The 18,765-nt window shown below is 40.6% G+C and overlaps 1 protein-coding gene across 1 annotated transcript in view; it reads right to left on the reverse strand.

Annotated features, from left to right (window-relative positions):
• Positions 1 to 981: 981 nt before the first annotated feature.
• LOC104159138 (calcium uptake protein 2, mitochondrial-like) overlaps positions 982 to 18,765 on the reverse strand; it is a gene marked incomplete at both ends in the record, with an annotated part of 40,927 nt that continues 23,143 nt past the window's right edge. Inside the window, 5 exons of the mRNA XM_009696961.1 lie at positions 982 to 1,044; positions 6,855 to 6,937; positions 11,133 to 11,180; positions 17,949 to 18,024; positions 18,139 to 18,158. Coding sequence (XP_009695263.1) covers positions 982 to 1,044; positions 6,855 to 6,937; positions 11,133 to 11,180; positions 17,949 to 18,024; positions 18,139 to 18,158 — 290 coding nt within the window. The remainder of the gene's footprint in view (positions 1,045 to 6,854; positions 6,938 to 11,132; positions 11,181 to 17,948; positions 18,025 to 18,138; positions 18,159 to 18,765) is intronic.

Consider the following 18,765-nt stretch of genomic DNA (forward strand, 5'->3'; position numbering starts at 1 on the left):
GTGCCTCATTACCCATTTTCAGTTTACAGCTGAAAGCAAGTTTGTGGTGAGAAAAATATCCTTCAGCTGCACCACCCAATGCATGCAACGCAAGTAGCGCTGCTGATGTAAGCAGTGCCTTACAGGAACAGACGGAGATAATCCATCTGTACTCTCCCCTTCCTTCGCCCTGGTTATCAGCTGCTTCTACTGTGTTTTCAGTAGGCTCAGGACTTTCCCCCTCTCTGTTTTCAGTCTCCTTTGGACTCGTCCAGGCTACAGAATATCTTGTCTCTGTGCTGACTATAGGCTGAAGAGGAGATGGCAGCTGCCAAAGACTCGACATGGGATGGAGGCACGCTGCAGTGGCAGGATTCAGGGGAAAACGGCCAGAAGAGAGCAGGAATTTACCTGCCCCTTTCATTGACGAGATGTATTTGTCATTTGGTCTGCAATCCAGTGAAACTTTTAACCCAGTTGGAAGACCATACTTTAAGAATGTTTCTTCTGGCCTGCATCTACGCCATTTCTTTCTGGAAGTGGACCTAAGCAAAATAATCCTTGCCTTTGTCACCTCAATGACAGTAATTACATCTCAAACCAACTCAGAGTAAGCTGATGTTACTGCAACAGCACCACTTAGTTTAAGGTATCAATTTCTGTTTGGAAAGCCATCTTTCCTCATATGGCAATACAGATTTTTTTTCTGAGTTTTTCATATATAGAAGAGAGGTACTTTGAAACCGAGGCTTATAGAAACTAAATAACAGAGTGACTACACAGTAATGAAATACATTAATTGCATAGATTTCATCAGGAGATTCGGAAGTGACAAACGTTTTTCTTTCCCAAGTAGAAAGTAGTTGACAAAGCACACACTTTCATTTAATTAAAGCACTAATACTGATGCTTATATACTTATTAGTAACTCTGAAAAAATAACAAAGTTCACGGGAAATATGACAATGTTTTTGTAAAGAAAAATGTACTTCTATTTCATACCTGAAATACTGTATCGTCTCCGGCTGTTTTCAAATCATCTTCCTTCCCAATGATTTTCTGCAGCTGTATTTGTTAAAACATGAAAAAAAACACAGGGAAATTACAAATTCAGTCTTACAAGAGTCTCTTTTTTCAGAAACTTGCATTAAATTCACCTTTTCTTAATTACGCAGTCACTACATTTCTGCAAGGTTCCCTAGTCATGACAAAACATTCGCATACTTAAGTAGATTTTGCTATTCAGACACACTGTTTCTCAAGAATGCATTCTCTACCGTGGTTAATACAGCCAAGCAGAGCATATGAATCTCTCTCTTGCAGCCCAGCACTTACTCTAATTTTAGGGGAGATTTTCTTGCACTAGGAGCTTAGCATTCACTCCATAAGATTTTGAAACTCAGGGGTATAACATCAAGGGTCATTTGGGAAATAACAATTATCCTGTGATTTTCATGCTGTCCTCCTAGAGAGAGCTTTGCATAGTCCTGCTACAGACATAGAATCATAGAATCATAGAATCATTATGGTTGGAAGAGACCTCAAAGATCATCAAGTCCAACCGTACACCTGATGCCACCCTGTCCACTAAACCATGTCTTGAAGTGCCACATCTAGACGTTTTTTGAACGTCTCCAGGGACGATGACTCCACCACCTCCCTGGGGAGCCTGTTCCAATGCCTAACAACTCTAATGGTGAAGAAGTTCTTTCTAACGTCCAGCCTGAACCTCCCCTGACGCAACTTGAGACATGGTCTTCTAGACATGAAAAACATACCTGTTCAAATGAGGTACTATACAACTAACAATACAGAATATTTTAATTCAATAAGCAAATGTATTTTCGCAACTGGTATTAAGCAGAATGCGGTTTGAGTTTCCCCTCCACCCCACAAATAAATGAATCTTGACTGTGTTAGCTCAGAAGATTTTTAGAAGTACTGAAATGACTCACATGTAGAAACGTAACTTCCCCTGTCCCAAGTAGAGATTTAAGGTAATATAGAAAGTGCCTTAATTTGCAGCACCTCAAACGTATCTCAGCTGAAAGGTTTCTTTGACTGTATTTTAGATTGGGAGGTCAACACTGCCACAAGAATGAGTGATTTAACACAGCACAAGGTGTACCTACCTTTCACAGACATTTGCATGAATCCTCAGAAGGACAGCAAAAATGAAAGAATAAGGGACTTATTACATTTCAGGTATAGACATGGACTTACATCGATCACTCTGGATTTGGAGACTTTCGGAAAGATGCTTTTAAAGCTCAAGGCTTTTGAAGCTGCTGGTTTGCTTCTCAAGTATTTCTGAGTGATTTCTCAGCCTGCCCATTAAAAGTGGGCAAAAACCCCATGACCAAATTTGCACAGCCATTATTTTGTGGGGTTTTCAAATCTCTTCTTAGGGCTTTATTTTTTCCCTTTTTTTGTCCTGTTCTTCAGAGAAGCAATATGGGCTTGTAAGTAGTGAGCAGGAAAAAACCTGCTAACTGTTCGTGTTGCCAAAGGTCTTCCCTTAGCCTTCAAATTTTGACTAATTCACCTGTTCTGCTTTTTCATAGCCTTGTTTTTTGAATTCCTTAGGATAGTTACTTTCTATTATTACTTTTGAATGGAATGCCTTGACAGTATTTATCAAAATAAATACTGTAAAACAAGACGATTAAACAGTACCAGTTCTTCCAAGTTTCTCCAAATTCTTTCTATTTTTGACCACTTACAAAACAACTGACTAGTACAGTAAAAGCATTATGACTTTCTTCATAGCAAAATAGCAATATAGAGCTCTGGATAAAACCACAACTGCTTGTCCATATTCTCACTGAGAAATTACATTTTTTCTTACCTGAAAAACCTATCTTTTGCTCATGCACAAGAAATACAACTGCAAATACTTTCCAAACAAGACAAAATCTTGGTTTTTCTTTCGGATTTTATTTTTCAATGACTCTTAAAAAAAAAAATCTGCAGAGATTACTAAAGAGCACAGACACACAGTGTAATTTTTTTTTCCACAAGAGTACTGGGAGATTTAGTTTATTGTTTTCTTACTCTGTATGTAAATCCTTATAGTGCTTGAAACTATTTCCAGTAGTTTGCAGATTTTTTTCCAGCACAATGTAGCAACTACTCACACAGGGAGAAGAATTCTGCGCTGGAGAAATGGACCCTAATACTCAACTGCTCCATGTAACATTTATCTGTATTTAATATTTATATCTGTTCATCACTGCAAGACACTAATGGCTAATTCAAAGATACTGAGAACTATTATGCACAACTGATGACTCTCTATTACAGACATACTAAGAAGTCATCTTGCCTGAAGACGACAAGAGCTGGCAGAAAGGCTATGTCAGCCTTAAAAAAAACAAACCACCAAACAAAAAACCCGTGATTTTGCATCTTCCAGTTGTCTCAGAGAGATCAGTGCCTGGGGATGCTGCAGGACTGCAGAGAGGTTCTGTACCAAAGCCCCACAACTGCTGACAGTGTCGGGTGGTCGGGTGCTGGTTCGTTCAGCCCTAGATGAAACTCTGCAAATTTTTGTGTGCTGTCCGCTGTCGAGGACAAGTGTACAAAGACAGTCTATTTAGAAAGTCTAAATCACATAGCTCTTGCACGTGCCATCAGAGTTACCTTACCTCCATTCCCACTAGTTTTGAACTGTCATTAATTTTACTTGGAAATCTTTCGTCAGGACGGAGTTAGGGAAATTCCTCACTTGCTGGGGATTTTGGGATCTTGGGTAGCCTTATTCTTGATGGGAGGTCTCAGGTTAATGTGCATGGGTTATTACGTGCACACGTCTGGAAATCCCCCTCACCAAGTCTCATGTGAATGTCTTGGAAGCGCAGAGTTCACAGAATTATCTTGCTGTCCTCACAAAGATGGAGATAATATAGCTCTGAGAAACAACTCTTTGCACTCTTGCAGGGGCTGATTAAAGGATGGCATGCCATTTTTGCCACCGCTTCTCCACCCCAGAGTTGCAGGGCAAAGCAACAAGTCCTTACAGATGCCCACCTCAAAATACAGATTGCTGTGATTTTGGGGCCTAATGCTGAAATGCCTCTTGTATTGTGAATGCTTACCACTGCAACACGGATGAAGCAGAAATTAAAAACACACTGGCTTGAATACAAAGAATTAGGAAGGAGAGAGAACCAGAGTCCATCCCTGGGAAGGGACAGACTTTTAACTCCTACAGGGAAGGAGGAAAATGTGCACAGAAATGGAAAGGCTATGGAGGACAAGATAAAATCTCTCTTTGAAGACATGGACTTGCATTCAAGATCTCCTTTCCTGAACATTCAGTTATGTTTACCGAAGAGCACTGAACCTACTGGGAAATCCTGTGTCCGGCACTCCCTCAGTGCCCGACCCACACAAGTCTGAACAGCCTACCTCCATCTCCATCACGTGCAGCAGGCACCAAGGACTTGGGCTGTAGAGTCTGCCTGTCACCCTTCTCCCTTCCCTGAGCGATTCACGTGACACATCTCGTGCCTGTTAATCCACTAACATGCGAGAGTTGAGACATACGCAATTCAAAGAATGATGGACATTTTGCAAACAAAAAGGCAAAGTTTTTACCTCAAAGAATTTGCAGTCTAGATCAACAGATAACGCAGATGTACACAGACGTCTAATCAGTAGGTAATGGATGGGAAGCAGGGAGAAGAAGAGGTGACAAAGCGAGAGAATGAAGTAGCACTGAAATTTCTTTTCTGATCACATTCTGCTTACAGTAACTGCCTCCTAATCACTGCTTCTTCTCTGTGCTTTTCCACTGCCCTTTCCTTACATATGTTTCCTGATATTATTGTCAAATATAGCCTGGAAATAACAATAGAATAGTTCAGATGTGTTTTCCTGAGGTGCCAACTGGGCCAAGACAAATGACAGATTAGCCGCACAACTTACTAATTTATTAGATATACAGAAGCTTTCTATGATGCATACAGAACTAGAGTATACAGAGATTAATGCACGTACATTTTTCCAGATTCTTACAGCCCCAAACTTTTATTTTTAAACCTAACCTATAAAAATCAAGTTTTACTTTAAGAGAGTCACCACTTCTAAATGTTAAGTAAACAGTCACGTGAGAAAATGCATCTTTTGACTAGCTTGCATCCTGTGGGACTTCTTTGAATTTAATGATTCTTGTCAGTTGACATAGCAATTTATGGTTTTTTTACCACTCTATATTAATTTATCAATACAGCTCATAAAGGAAATGCAAAGTAACAATCTATCTAACTAGAATAATTTTGATTTAATTTGTTTGCCTCTACAGAAATCAAATTATTTTTAATGATTTGTCTAATGTTTTCACCTCTACTTTTGATGACTATCTGTTGTTCATGCTGGCTGATTCAATTAGAATTACCTGAAATGGGTAATGGATATTAAATATATGACATACTGTACATCTCCCCAAGAGAGCTGTGCTGTATTTCTGCACGAATCTCCTTATCTGCTTCCCTGACCCAGTACCTATGTAAAGGAAGTACTGCTAACACGGCACTTTGGGGCAGAGGCACTACAGGCTGAACGCGGTCCCTTGTGTTCATGGACTTACTCTCCCCTGTAACACGCTGGTTTGCAGATGAACAATACAGCCGTAACAGACATATTTCGGTGATCAGGGCACTGCTACTCTGATAAAAATTCACTAGGATTGTACTGGGTTTAGCAGGTTAAAAATACAGGCTTTAGTTAGCAGCTGATTTCTTTTTAATCAGCAGAATAATTAACATTTTAGCAGAGCAAATTCTTCAAGCTTAAAAGATTCTGTGTATCAACGAGTGTGGGGTATCTGCAGGCTCAGCTACGGGCTTCTGGGAACACTGTCTTGGCAAACAGTCTAATTTCAAGTATTATTTTCAAATAGTACTACGAAGTCTAAAAGTATTTTTACAATATTTTAAAATACATTTAAGTATGACTCATCAATTGTAATCCTGCTGAGAGATAATTCACTGAAAAAATGGCTTGATCAGTGCAAAACACATGCGTACAGCTACTGTATCATTAATTCAGAGTTTAAGGCTATGAAAATACACTTAAATAAATTTTTGGTAATTTCTCTATCAGCAGGTGCATCTTTATAGATTCTATGGTTCTCTAGAGTTGTCGCATTAATGATCATCTTTAACTTAACCCTAGTGACAGAAAATAATTTGCATTGCAGTAGCTATTTCAAGTTCTTATAAAATTGTTTCTCTAGTCACCTCCAATATGAATGAAGGACCTGAATTAAGCTGAGGAAGTCTATTAAAAATTACATTTGCTAATTTTGCATGTGACTTCCGACAAGAAGTATTTAGTCAACAGTCTCCCGTTAAATACTTAGAAGTTGAATAAGCTATATAATTAAGCCTGTTCTTCTTTAAAACATCAGAGAAAGATTTTCTTCATTTAAGGATCTGCCTTTCTCTCTCATATTTTATACAAAATATGGGAAAAACTGCTGCTACTCTCCAAAGTGTGAATTGGTAAAAGACCTGTGCAACAGCAAACAAAATTCATAAAAACCAAGAGAGGTTGGTGAATTAAAAAAATTATTCAAAATATTTAGAAAATAAAAGACTTTTCCAGATTATTTAAATTGGCTCATGGGATTAAGGGACGTGCATCAAGTCCTACCTTCCCAGCAACAGACTTTTAGATACAAGTCAAAGGTAACATTTATAAAAGTGGATTCAAATACGATAAGTACTTCTATAGCAATGCTTTGGTACGTGCTGCTTTCATATAAAGTACTTTAGTAAGGATGTGATCATAGATTGGACTGAAAACCAGGCTTGAAGATTTTAATGAATCTGTAAATGCTTTAAAATTAATATGCCTATAAATACACATACCTTAAAGAATTCTTTCTTTTCAACTTGTTCATTGCCATCTGCATCCAACATTTTAAAGGCAATCTGAAATCCAGTCTGGGGTTCTGCCACAAATTGCAAAAGAACTTTATTGTAAATACAGACACGTACACACTTACACTAGTACTTAAATATTTAATGCAAAAGGAATATTGCCTATTCTCCATTGTTATGCATGTCCACGATACTACCAGTAAACCACACATACCTCCTCCAATATAAGCAAACTTTTAAAACACCTTTTTACTACCATTTCAAGGGATAATTAATGCAAAGGCAAAGCAAGAAATGCCAGCAGTGCCTAAGTAAGCCACAAATGTCCATTGGATCCCAATGACTGTGAAAACGTTGTCTGTCCTACTGTCCTGGTCTCGGATGTTCTCTGTAGCTCTTCCCATAATCCCATTTCACTTCTGAAGTCTAGCTCTGAAGTCTTGCTTTCCTTTTCAGGTGAGAAGACTGGAAAGTGCCTTGAGAAACCAATAATTACTCCCCAACTGGCTGAAAGAGCTAGTGTACTCCTCAGGCACTTCTTGCACGCATCCCTGTTCGCCAGTATTTGCAGTCTTCCCTAGCAAGCAGACCGATCTTGCCAGTGCCGCCACCTCCCTCAGCTCCGGCTCCTGCTCTGCTAGCCCCAGGCCTATTTTTTCTTCCCTTCTCCTTCCTCCCTAAACAACGCACTCAGATGTTACTGAGATGTAATAAACCACTCTTTCTGGCCTTTCTGGACAAAAGTATGTTTTGTAGGACTCCCATCGAGCTGATTTTTTTTAGGAATTTTATAGAATTTTACCCTGCATTTCCTTCACCAAGTAGATGTTTCTTTTCAGCACAAAAAGGTAATGAGTTCTGAATCTTGCAGGCGCTATAAACCCACGGTGTGTTTTGAGCTCCTTCCCACAATTTCCTGATCTTACTTTGCTTGCAGGAGGTGGTCTCGCTCATTAGGAAGCCCACACAGGAGCAGCATGCCGCTGAAACGTAGTTACAGTTCACTGCAGTAGCAAGCACTTATCCCAGTAATTTCTGGTGCAGGCGAATTAATTTCACAACCCAGTGAAGTCAGGCATTAATATGAAAGTCACAGACTTATCGTCTCTAGAATATACTCATGTTTCCAAGAACAATGTTGGACTCACAAGGGCAGTGACGCAGTATCTCTAAAAAACTCTAATGCCTTTGGAGTTTTTCTTTTGGAAATATATTCTTCCAGCTCCATTCCGTAAAGTTTTAAGTCTTGCTTTTTTTTAGAGAACCTTTCTGGAAAGGAAACAAGTTAAAGAAATATCCCGTTCCTTTTAAGGTATAACAAGATGGTCAAAGAAAGTACTATTTTTACATTTTAGAAAGAACTACATCTTCAGCAGCCAACTACTGTTCTCTGTGGAGCAACCTTGTGATGCCGGGATATTTTAGAAATGCTGTTGCAATGTGCATAGCAGAGCCCTTCCCCAGCAACTGGGTTATAATAATGAAAACTGGCTTCCTTTCCATGGAAATGCCACACGCTAAATTTGTGTTACTAGTACAAAGGCAAGAAGAGCCTATCCTATAACATATTTAGAGAATAAAAGTAATTGATGTATTTAATAGTAATTCATACCATCTGTGTTGCAATTTTCAGATAAGAGAGCTGTTACTGAAAATACAGGACCTAAAGCTGCTCATACTGTTCAGAGATGACATACTTATCTGCTATGATGTAACCCCAAAGGTATGTGTTTGTAAAATAAGCATAGTTCAAAGACTACCTCAGACGTATTTGTATTTAATTAGAATCAGGCAAAATTCCAAAATCTGAACAGAAAAGCTTCATCTCAGCTGTGAGTGTAGGTTAGACTTAGGTGCTTCCCCTCCAACTATTCCTCCGTTGACCAAGCTGTCAACTTGCATGACTGGCTAACTGAAACGAAGCTCCATGAAGCAATTGCCGGAAATGAAATTCAATAGAGCACTGGAAGAAAAAAGATAGCGATGGTGCAAGGCACACAGAAAAGAGAAAAGGGGATCACAGGGGGCAAAATAAAACCTTTGTTTGCCACAAAATTCCATTTTCAGGTTCGGTGTTGTTACAGACAGGGCTTTTGTACGAGGCAGTGTGGTCTGGTCAGCAGAGTCCTGGAACTGGGACTCTGGAAAATTGGTGCCTCTTTTCCCGTTTCCCTACTGCTCTGTTGGTGACTTAGAAGAAGTCACTTAAATATTAATGGCTGCTTTAAAAAACCCTTCACATTAATTCTCACTAGTGAGAGGGACAGGTTGTGGAAGTGGGGGCTGACTGACATGGGATACTTGTTCGGCAAAGACAGAGGCACCAACGCTTGCTAACATTTGCTTTCAAACTGACTGGTATGATAACCTTCTGTGTAACCAAAGCAGCCACGTTAGCACCGCATTTTTATCCTGCATCAAAAGGTGCCTTTGTTTTTGCAGTTCAATACATTCCTATATAAAATTGGGAAAAATAATGTTACTTGATTGTCTGGAGAACTGGAACAACTTGCTCTGATACTGCTTCAATTTTCTAATTGTTTCAGCCAATAAATCAGCATGAATTTACTTTAAGCTGTCATAGATTTTTAAAGAAATAGAATCTTTGGCACCTATTTCTGCAACTTTAATTAAGGTATTTTTCTGAAGTTATAACATGGCTGTTGTGATTGCCCTTTTTTAAAAAAATACCTCTTTTTTGAGATGCCACAAATATTTTAGAATCAGCTTTCTAACTGGGCTAGACTCTTGTATTAGTTCTGATTTAAAAAACCACTTGAATGCATGGTATAACTCATGTTCAAGGTGCATGTACCACTGGACAGTCCCTACTAGTGAAACAGTATATTTGATGTTACACAGATTATCTTAATGCTATATACTATTTAATGCTGTGTACTAGCTGAAGTTTCCTAAGAGATCACCCTTCACACCGCGTAGTCGGAGCTAATGCAGTTCTGCTGAGAAATGACCTACGTTGCAAAAGGGCTACCTGAACTGTGTGAGAGGTCTGTACCGATGGTCGTTATCTGTGAAGGCGGGACATACTCTCTTCACCCTCTGGAGACCAACGTTACTTGTTCGTACTACAGCGGGAGAGAATGGATTTGTAGAGCAAGGAAAATCTGTCAAATTTTTTAAGCCCCTGCCATGGACCTCGCAGCCACCGAAATGACGAGGCTCAAGTATCTACAGTCCATTGGGGTAAGAACGACTGCTTCCCTCTCTCCTGTCCCCATCCACTGGTACCATGAGATCCTAGTATGCCTGGTTTTGTCCCTTGCTTAAAATGTTAGACCTGTGTAAGTCAGTCAAACAAGACTGCATGTGGACTATTACCTGGACACGCACGTGGACCACTTCACTACTAGCCTAAGGGTCTCACTGCGCAATGCTCATTGCACACACCTTCTCTCAAATCTCGGTATTTTGCGGCATCACCCATGCTTCATCAGAACAGCACAGGGAGGTGGCAAGCATGGCACAGAGTAAGTATGGGTACTGAAACCCAGAAAATCCACGATCACCTCCACACGCAATAAAAAAAATGCCTGCTGTTTGCAGATAAAGCAAGTACCAAACAAAAAAGATTTTAAAAAACACGTCTGAGAGAGAAAAAGGAAGAAGGCAAAGGAGGGGGCAGAAATACATGCAAAGTACTTGGAGGAAATAAAGTCAAAAGGAACAGAGGGGAAAAAAAAGATTAAAAAGTCAAACAAAAAGACACTGCAGAATTCTGCTGCTTATGTATATACTCCATCGTGTATCTGAACGCATGAATAATAGGCAACAACCCTTCAGACACCACAACAGCTTTTTACACCACTGCAGGGGCTAGAACGTTAATGTCTCATTATCCAAAATGACTATGGCTACTGTTCAGAAGACAAATTATTTATCTTCCCCCACTGTCGTTCTTCCCCTTACATTGTTCCCTTACATTCCCCAACATCGTTGGTCCCGTAACCAACGTCTCCCCTCCCTCAAAGTCTCCCGAGAGACTTTTCTGATCCCATGGTGCAGGGATTATCATGATTTTTGAAGTACTGCTATGCACCAATGATGACACTATGGAAGTAAGTTGCAATCTATTAAAGTTATCTCTGTTTATATTAATGCCTTATCACTCTACATACAATAGCTCTTTACGTTAATATAGTTCTTTATTATAATGTAGACATTTTCAAAAAATATCAGGAAAAGTTCCTGGAAAGCTGTCAGCAGCTGAGTATTAATGCATATGTATTTTAAAGATATAATACTTACTCGTAAGGATTGTCAGCAGAAATAGGTACTCTGCATAAGATATTAACCCTGAAACAAAAGAGTTAAAAATGACTTGCAAAAAAACTCCCAAAACTTATAGCAAGACTTAAAAGGTCAAATCTTATAAATATAAAAAAATGTCATTTAACATTGTATAAATAGGTTATTAAAGTAAGCCACGTTATTATTTAATAAAGTTTTTACTTCTGTTTTTAGTGCTGTGAAGGTAAAATTCCCTATCCAGAGACTCATCAATGTTCACGTCTAATCAAGAAAGCAAGGTTTATTTGGTATTAATACAAGGCCTACACTAAATCTTTGGATTCTCACTGAAAACATTCAATGTTTATATAAAAGGCAAATAAATTAAATGCGCTTTGTCACATTTAGTACCTGGGAGGAGAACTACTCTAACATTCCCCTGAAGGATCAAAGCCCTCCATCCCTTGGCAGGCCCGCGAAGGCAGGGAACCGCTTCCCGCTCGCTCTCAAGGGGAACATGGCAACACGCAAAGCTGCCAAGCTGCGAGATTGTGCTGATAGTACTGCCGGGCCGCCCGCCAAGAGGAGGCTGATGCTTTTTTTGTTGTTTTTTTTTTTTTTTAAATAGGAACATGTCCTTTCTACAAGGTGAAAGTATTTTCCCCCCTTTTGAAGGAAAATTCCAGTGTTTTCCTTTGAAATACCGCCTTAAGTGAAAAGCCTGAGCAAACACAAAGAGGTGATAGCGTCAATACAGAGCATAAGAGCTAAAGATAGAGAGCGTGCAATGAGGGTGGTTAAACAACAGAATCTGAACCATCTGCCCTGCAATCGTGTTTGGAGAAAAAATGTAAAGGGCTTTTTTATTAATCACTTTTCAAAATAACTGAGCTACTTTTAACTTGTGAGCTAAACATTGTATAATGCTGAAGCTGCTTAAAATAATGAAGTTCAAACATGCCTATCTGTGCAAAGATAAACTATTTTTTAAAATTTATATTTAGTTAATTGATAGATAAGGAATCCACTTAAGCTTCAGTGATAAACAATTAACTTCTGATAAATTACTATGCAGAGCCAACAGCATTTGTATCTGACCTCAGCTAGTGACTTAACACTTTATGTTTTAAGCACCAGAGTTTAGAAATATTAAATTGCTGAATGCAATTTAATGCTGAAAATCCAAGAACAAGTCTTAGCTAAAGACAGGTCCAACGCTGATCCTGCTGCCAACTCACTCTGCCTCCGTATCTCAGCTTTCCTCTCCATCAAAATAGGGCGATTCACCCCATTATCCAGCAGGCATCATGTGTAAATCGGCACAGTACTACAGTCATACAATACACTGTGGAAATAAAAAATACTTTCATCTGAAAGATTTAGTTTTGCTTACAAGTTTTAGGGTTACTGCCATTGCAAGAATGTAAATCATTATTTGTATTGCTGTAAAACTTGGAATCGTGTTCCTAGACAAAGCATCCAGGATTTCTACAAATTCAAAACCAAACCAACAGAGAAAGAACTCCTACCCCATTTTTCTAGCTTATACACCTAAGTATAAGACAAGATGAAAAAATTGATAGAAACAAATAGGGGAGAAAAAGAAATCAAGCAAATAGAATCACAAAATCATAGAATCGTTTAGGTTGGAAAGGATCTTTAAGATCATTAAGTCCAACCGTTAACCTAACGCTGCCAAGTCCACCCCTACACCACATCCCTAAGTACCACGTCTACACGTCTTTTAAAAACCTCCAGGGATGGGGACTCCACTACTTCCCTGGGCAGCCTCTTCCAGTGCTTGACAATCTTTTTGCTGAAGAAATTCTTTCTAATATCCAATCTAAACCTGCCCTGGTGCAACTTGAGGCCGTTTCTTCTCATCCTATTGCTTGTTCCTTGGGAGAAGAGACCAAACCCCACCTGGCTACCCCCTCCTTTCAGGTTCATTGTAGAGAGCGATCAGGTCTCCCCTCAGCCTCCTCTTCTCCAGACCAAACACCCCCAGCTCCCTCAGCCGCTCCCCACCAGACTTGTGCTCCAGACCCTTCCCCACCTTTGTTGCCCTTCTCTGGACTCGCTCCAGCCCCTCAAGGTCTTTCTTGTAGTGAGGGGCCCAGAACTGAACACAGCACTCGAGGTGCAGCCTCACCAGTGCCGAGTACAGGGGGACGATCCCTGCCCTGGTCCTGCTGGCCACACCATTGCTGATACAAGCCAGGATGTTGTTGGCCTTCTTGGCCACCTGGGCACACTGCTGGCTCATGTTCAGCCGGCTGTCGACCAACACCCCCAGTCCTTTTCTGCCAGGCAGCTTTCAAGTCACTCATCCCCAAGTCTGTCGTGTTGCATGGGGTTGTTGTGACCCAAGTGCAGGACGCGGCCCTGAGCCTTGTTGAACATCATACCATTGGCCTTGGCCCATTGACCCAGCCTGTCCAGACCCCTCTGTAGAGCCTTCCTACCCTCCAGCAGATCAACACTCTCACCCAGCTTGGTGTTGTCTCAAGGTGCACTTGATCCCCTTGTCCAGATCACTGATAAAGATGTTAAATAGAACTGTCCCCAGTACTGAGCCCTGGGGAACACCACTTGTGACTGGCTACCAATGGGCTTTAACTCCATTCACCACCACTCTTTGGGCCCGGTCATCCAGTCAGTTTTTTAATGCAGCGAAGCGTACGCCCATCAAAGCCATGAGCAGTCAGTTTCTCCAGGAGAATGTTGTGGGAAACGGTGTCAAAGGCTTTACTAAAGTCTAGGTAGATGACACATCCACAGCCTTTCCCTCATCCACTAAGCAAGTCACCTTGTCACAGAAGGAGATCAGGTCAGTCAAGCAGGACCTGCCTTTCATAAACCCATGCTGACTGGGCCTGACCACCTGGTTGTCCTGTATGTGTTGTGTGATGGCACTCAAGAAGATCTGCTCCATAACCTTCCCCGGCACTGAGGTCAGGCTGACAGGCCTGTCGTTCCATGGATCCTCCTTCTAGCTCTTCTTGTAGATAGGACTCACACTGGTTAGCCTCCAGTCGTCTGGGACCTCACCGGTTAGCCAGGACTGCTGGTAGATGATGGAAAGGGGCTCGGTGAGCATTTCTGCCAGCTCCCTCAGCACCCTTGGGTGGGTCCCATCCGGCCCCACAGACTTGTGTGTGTCCAAGTGGTGTAGCAGGGCGCTGACCTTTTCCCCTTGGATTATGGGGGCTTCATTCTGCTCCCCGTCCCTGTCTTCCAGCTCAAGGGGCTGGGTACCCAGAGAACAACTGGTCTTACTGTTAAAGTCTGAGACAAAGAAGGCATTGAGTACCTCAGCCTTTTCCTCATCCTTCGTCACTATGTTGCCCCCATGTTCAATGAACGATGGAGATTCTCCTTAGCCCTCCTTTTGTTGCTAATGTATTTATAGAAGCATTTTTAATTGTCTTTTACAGCAGTAGCCAGGTTAAGTTCTAATTGGGCTTTGGCCCTTCTGATTTTCTCCCTGCATAACCTCACGACATCCTTGTAGTGTGATGGGCAGTGATCAAGATTCCTGCTCCCTAATTTTGTTTTGTGTGTGACACAGCAAAACAATGTTTAAAAGGAAGAATATAAAGGAAGACAAAGAGGTAACTTTTCAAGTCCATATAGAAAACATCTCCCAGTCATGGACTGCATTGGTATCAGCACCAAGATCCCTGCCTGAAACTTTAACCAGCAAGCGATGAAGACCAGTGTCACTGACCAAGGAGAAGTGGGAGTCTGCCTCTCGGCTGTCTTGAGATGTGCTGCACAGGGATAGGCTAAGGAAGACCTGGAAGGTGAAGACAAGCAGCTTATGCTCAATAAAACAGTACAAGGAGAGCCCAGCGTTGGGTTACAAAAGAAGTGATGAGACACTCAAGAGAGTCATGTAAGAAAAACGTATTTATCAAAGCATTTGAAAGGATATTACATGGCAGATTATGTTTGTTAAAGTCAGAGAAAAAAAAAAGTCAGCATATTTGAGATACAAAATGCTGAGTGCCTGGAGAGTTTTAGCTGTATGGGTAGACAGGGAACATTGTACCTTATAAAATTTTACAGAAAGAATTGGCAAAATTTACATGGAGATGGTAGGATGTAAAGAAAAGACCAATTTAAAGACAACACCCGGCTTACTGGCTCAAGGGAGAAGCATGATGGCTCTATTCGCTCCAACCGCAGTGGGCTGGAAAGAGCCTTGCAAGAAATGGCAGGGGCGAGACACAGACTCTGTTTTCATCATCTTATTGTAAGCTGATCAAGAAGTCGCTATAGTGAAATAGGTAAAAAGGCAAATATAATAAAAAGATGTAAAAAAAATTCTTGATTGTTCTTTAAAACCTGTCTCCGCGCCTTAAAGCAAATCCACAGTCTGTTTGACATTTTATGGCAGATTGATTACACTATAATCACTTGAGACAAGATTTTTTTAACTTGCAGACTTATTTCCATAAAAAGTCTTCTTTTAATTTTATTGTCCTTTTACTACCTGTAGTGAATGGCCAATTTACCTTGTCCATAAAGTAAATTAAATACTTTGGTAATTTTCTTTATTCTACATTAATCATTTCAAAGCTACTCAAATTAAAAGAAGCCATGCAACAAATTAAAAAAAAAAACACACACAGAAAATTATAGTCGTGTCCAAGAATATTTAAAAGATAAATGCTTCACATACTGTTGTGTGACTCAGCATACTCGCAGCCAAGTATTTGCAGTTAGCATTGGCATTCTAACACTAAATGAACCTTCCCTATCCCTCCCTGGAAATCTCTACCCTCAAACTTTATAGCAAATGCTGACAGTACAATATTCTTATTGCTGAATAAATCACAAGCATACCCCCGAAGTATGAGATGAATTTTAAAACTGCCCACTAGAAGGCAGAATTCCCCAACCTTACGTTTTACCAACTGGACTGATGACAGTCTTCCCTCTACTTGATATTTCAATAACAATTTGAGGGTAGTTAAAATAATCTCAGCTAAACAGTGGAATAGGTGTAGATTCATTATTCTGGTACTTGTAAAAGCAGTATTTAATACACAAATATTTACATTTTATATACCTAATAATGATGCATCTCAAAGCAAAAGCATCAAAGTCACTAAAGAGGCATCATGACCAAAATCTGTAAAAACTCCGTGTGCGGTGGAGACATATGGATGGCTGCACTGGATGCTCTTGCATCATCTCAAACTCCTACCTGACCTTTGAAGGACGGAGTACATGGACCCACAGTCCTAAGCAAGGGGAGATCAATGCCTTGTCCCAAATGCAGAAGACGTCAGGTTGAGCTATCACCGAGCCTGCTTTCTGCCAAGCAGTCAGCTGGGAGAGGGGAATAAAAGCAGGCTGCGGTGATTTGCTACGTTTTCACTTTTTGCTGGTGGATTCCTGGTTTTCCCAGGCAGAGTGCTTTGGGGATTTGCAGTGTCAACCACTAGGAAAAGAAAGGCTCTAAAAAAGCAGGGACAGAGAAAGGATATCCAAGAATTAAAGACTGGGAATCCTTCAAACCCAAGGCTGGCAAAGCGCATGATGATTAGCAATTCGAAGAGGCAGGGAATGACTATTCAATGCAAAATCCAGCCTTCTCTAGGATAGGAAAAAAATCGTTCACCTTGTTCAGACATGTTTCAGGGCTGTTGGGGTATGCTGGGGCTTTCAGGAGTGGACTGACAAGCAAGGCACCCAGCTGAAGACCCTTCCACATCTGCACAAGGACGCAAGAAATGAACCGCAGGCAAGAAGAGGCCATGAGGCCAAAGGACAGGCGAAACGCTGCAGGCTGAGGTCACGGGCGGCTTCTTGGCACAAGGTGCCAGCCATGCCTGGGGATCCGCTGTGCCTGCAGAGAGCGTGGCTCATGCCTGCCAAGGAGCTGCAGCAGTGCAAAGGCAGCCTTATTTTCCAGAAACGTCCAGGGGATAAGGGATTCAGGCTGAACTCTACGATACAGAAAGTTTGTGAATAGATGCTGTCAGTCTTTCTCATTAGTTTGGGAATTTCAGCCTTTGTTACTGGTGAAATGGTTAATTACTCATCTATTTGGTTTCCTTGATCCTCTTGTTTGTTTTCTCCCTTCAATTAATTTATGCTAATGAGGTGTTTATTTGGCATTCTTTAATTCCCTGTTCTTATACAAACAATATCCCAGCTCTCAGAGTTTTCTCTTTATGTAGCCCGATATAAGGTGGAAATGCTGGGGGAGAAGACATGGAAGCCAATCTGTGCTGTGGAGGGTCACTGAGCTCCTGACGAGGGAGAAATAAGGTCAACTCCTCTTGGAATCAGGGATGCCACTTTACATGACTAGATACAAATTTTATTTTTATTCTTAAGTTTCCATGCATTTAAGTTATATAGTGAAACAGTAGTTTATTAACAAATCTTAAAAGTCCATTTTGTGCTGGAGTCATCCCTTTAGCCTCTTTCTCTTCTCCAAGTAGGTTTTCTGACTTCTTTCACATCTCCTCCTGTGCTTCAGAAGGCTTCCTGCTCCCAGCCCTGCCTTGTTCCCCTCTCTTGCATAACTGAGCGATTTGCCAAGGAGGCAGCTACTGGCTACAGGGGATGAAGTCAAACCCTTGAAACCTTAAAAAATATATTCAATTCATACCATATAATGAGATAAAAAGCCAGATGTGCTTTTCAGTATCAAAAGTGCTCATTACCTTTATCGCCGAGCTCTCTAAAAAAGGTTGGTTGGTTAGAGGGGATGAAGTCAAATCCTTGAAACCTTCTTAAAAAATATATTCAATTCATACCGTATAATGAGATAAAAACCCAGATGTGCTTTTCAGTATCAAAAGTGCTCATTACCTTTATCGCCGAGCTCTCTAAAAAAGGTTGGTCCTGGTTTAGCTTTGGCAACACACAGCAGTTCAGCATCTACCTCCTTTAAAGACACAAACAAGAAAACGTAAAGCCAGTTTTGAAAGAGAAGTCTATTTAGTTCAGTAACAAAAAGAACGCAAGTTCTTTTGAAGAAGGAAAGGAACATTTTGCTTACCTTTTTTGTCAGTTTCTTGGCTGGAGGCTTTACCTATAATAAAAAAAAAAAAATCATCATCGTTCAATAACAAACTGACTTCAAACTTTGATCAGGTTCTGTGGCACTTCTTCAGATTTTTATGGTAAAATGCTCAGTAATATGAAACAGAATGTTTTGCAACAGGCAGTTTGTTTCTAGTTCTCACAATGATCAAGAAAGGACAACATTTAAAAATAATACGAGCAGTCTGTTCAAATGCTCTTGCAACCTAGATGAAACCACAGCCCACTTTGGTATCTATGACTGATTTTGCATAGTGTGAGCTACGGACTCCTAAGCGAGACTATACAGTAAGAAACACCTGTAGTATTTACAAAGGGATTTGCATGCACACATAATAATCCTTCAGGTGCATGCTGAGTATGCAAAAGCTACGAAATACTAAAAAAGAGAAAAAAGAATGAAAATGTTGATGTTTCTATTAAGCAGAAATAAACCGAACAACTCTGCCTCCTGAAACAGCATCAGATGAAACCACGCAAACTCCGAAGTGTTTATCAGTAGGTTCAAGTGCGCACACCCGAACCGGGGAGCCACTGGCACTGCAGCAGTATCGGCTGGGTTGCTCTGTATATACACCACGTC

This window comes from Cariama cristata, unplaced genomic scaffold, assembly GCF_000690535.1.
Source record: "Cariama cristata isolate BGI_N322 unplaced genomic scaffold, ASM69053v1 scaffold16583, whole genome shotgun sequence".
NCBI lineage: Eukaryota > Metazoa > Chordata > Aves > Cariamiformes > Cariamidae > Cariama > Cariama cristata.